Source organism: Sprattus sprattus, assembly GCF_963457725.1.
Source record: "Sprattus sprattus genome assembly, chromosome: 20".
Taxonomy (NCBI): Eukaryota; Metazoa; Chordata; class Actinopteri; order Clupeiformes; family Clupeidae; genus Sprattus; species Sprattus sprattus.
Window position 1 is genome coordinate 10,866,268 of NC_137918.1, and position 2,509 is coordinate 10,868,776.

The 2,509-nt window shown below is 43.2% G+C and overlaps 1 protein-coding gene across 1 annotated transcript in view; it reads left to right on the plus strand.

Moving 5' to 3' along the window:
- Positions 1-1,451: 1,451 nt before the first annotated feature.
- tfap2e (transcription factor AP-2 epsilon) overlaps positions 1,452-2,509 on the plus strand; it is a gene marked incomplete at both ends in the record, with an annotated part of 7,353 nt that continues 6,295 nt past the window's right edge. The window contains 2 exons of the mRNA XM_080859369.1: positions 1,452-1,478; positions 2,355-2,509. The exon at positions 2,355-2,509 is cut by the window's right edge and continues 280 nt beyond it. Of these exons, the coding sequence (XP_080715495.1) occupies positions 1,452-1,478; positions 2,355-2,509 (182 nt within the window). The remainder of the gene's footprint in view (positions 1,479-2,354) is intronic.

A 2,509-nucleotide genomic window follows, 5' to 3' on the forward strand; every position in this document is an offset into this window, starting at 1 on the left:
ATTTACTGAAGTGTACAGAAGCTCAGAATGATTAATTGAGCTGAATAACTGATTCTCTTTTATAGGATGTTTTGTATTTTGTCTGAAAGAATAAATAAACTGTATATTGACTTTTTGTGTTCATTGTGTGCCAATGACTGTTTTCTAGTTAAATGTACCCGTTAGATGCACTTCCACTAGATGACCACAGCGTGGAGCTGAATCTTAAAGTTAGCGCTCTGAAGGGCGGTCTAGTGATAGACAGGCTCTAGTTAGTGCTGTTTTAAACAAGCAAGAGATCATGGCCATTGATTGTCTGTCACAAAAACTTTGCCAACACAAAATGTAAATATAAAATGTCATAGATGTTTTGTAATGACGTGGACAGACCTGGAAGGCCTTGTTGAAATTGTAATAGCCTACTTTTACTACAGTCATTAAATTTAAATGATATAAGGTTTAATTGTATCGGATTTCTAGTGTCATATTTGGACACAGACCCTGATACTGATATGGCTTTGGGAGGGCACGTATACGGAGGACTGGTATACTGACTGCACGGAGCAGCGGAACCCCCTGAAATCGGCAATGGGATGCAAGGCCACCATCCTTTTATGTTAAACAATGCTGCTCCTCGCCTAAATTTTTGGTGCACGGAACCCCCCTCCCCTGTTTTGTTTGCTCCTCCACCTGCCCCCACCCCTACCACACAGCGCATCCCAGCCCCTGTCTCTGAGTTCTGAACAAAACTCGTGAGGCTCCCTAACTTAGCTACTCAGTCGTTGTTACTTCAGCGCGCAACACCAACCTCCTGTGCCGAAAATCATACACAACTGAGCCAATATGCTGTGGAAGTCACGGAGCAAAACCGAACCGTACGGTTTGCAGGTAATTCACATTTCTCTACTTATGTGTCTAACGGTCTGACCTGCAGGGATGTCCGGGAGTGTTTTTTTGAAAAACTGAACTACAATGGTTCTCGGCATCTTGGAAATTAAATTCACCTATATAGCATCAGCGTTTTTGTTTTGTGGGTTTGGTAGTCGTTACGACATGAAAAAACCTGAAACTAAGAACAAATATAAATGTGACTGTTTCTTTGTAGTTGCATACTCTAAAAGTTGGTTTGCCAAACCAGGGGAGTGATACATGCATTAATCATCAAATAAATCAACGAAAGAATATCTCTTTAAACTGCCAGCCCAAGACCCCTCCCCCGGTCAGAGAGACTCGTGCAGAAAACTATAAGTAGCGCGCATGGAGAGGCACGGGGACGCATGATATTCCTACAGCCTTTGTCAGCACACGTTTAGAACTAGCGCAAGAATAAGACAACAAAGTGAGCAGCGGAGAGCGGATAAGAACCGAATGGACACAATAAGCAGATGAGCAAGCGTTGGGTTTCAGGTTACTACTACTATCCAGGACTTTGACGCGCACATGATATCCGAATTGGGAATTGCGAGTTCCAGATGTTAGTCCACGCTTACTCGGCAATGGTGAGTCAGGTCAGCACCACGCGTCCATTCTGACCCATGACACTCCTGTCAGGTCGTATTTGAGAGGTCTCCACGCGCTCAACTTAAGCCATCGCAAGCGATTCCGCTGTCATGGCGCTTGGACATAAGCAATCAGGCAGTAAAGTGCCTGACTCCAAATGTCTGTCGTATTGCACTGGACTAATTGTCTACGAGATAGAAAACATTTGTAAGACTTCAAAGCAGATATTTACAAATGATGCGTACTTCGTTAAAGAGAATAGTTGTTTCACTTATTATATTCAAGTACATTTGGCGTTAAATAATTTAATAAGGACTTGACAGAAACCTACAGACTTCTAAACACCTTTTAAATGGCAAATGTATTATGCTCAATGTGTGTAGCCCTATCTTTGTATATATTTTCATTTCTGTGGATTGAAATAATGTTTCACAAGCCCGGTTTTTAAGGTTGAGTTTCACTTCTGCGGCGTGATTGATTTGAGTGACCTAGCTGTAGAAAATCGAATGGATTGCAGGATAAATGCGCAGTGAAGGGGGCTGCATTACCACATCGTGCACGGATCAGAAATGAAATGCTTTAAAGTTAGAACATTCAGATGAGACTGAAACAATATTGATACTCCTACACTCAGTCGCATGTTTTAGTCAGTTTGAGCAGTTAGCAGACATTCTAACGTCCTGTAAATCCTAATTTTCCTTATGCTGTCACATTTCATGATGTAAATCAACCTCTCCTTTCAAATGCGATGTTTACAAGCCTTGTGTTGGCCTTTAAAATGCAAAAAAGGAAACGTTCTCAGATTTGTCCAGTTTTGTTGCGCATGTGTAATTCTGCTACTATTTGTTCTGATCGGCAATATCTGTTACGCACAGGAGCGCGCGGACGGACTGACCGGTTCCTCACCGAGCGGCCGTCTCTCCATGTCTTCCCTCAACCAGGCTGCCTATTCCTCTGCACCCCCCTTGTGTCACACTCCTTCATCGGACTTCCAGCCGCCCTACTTCCCGCCCCCGTATCCGCAGTCCTC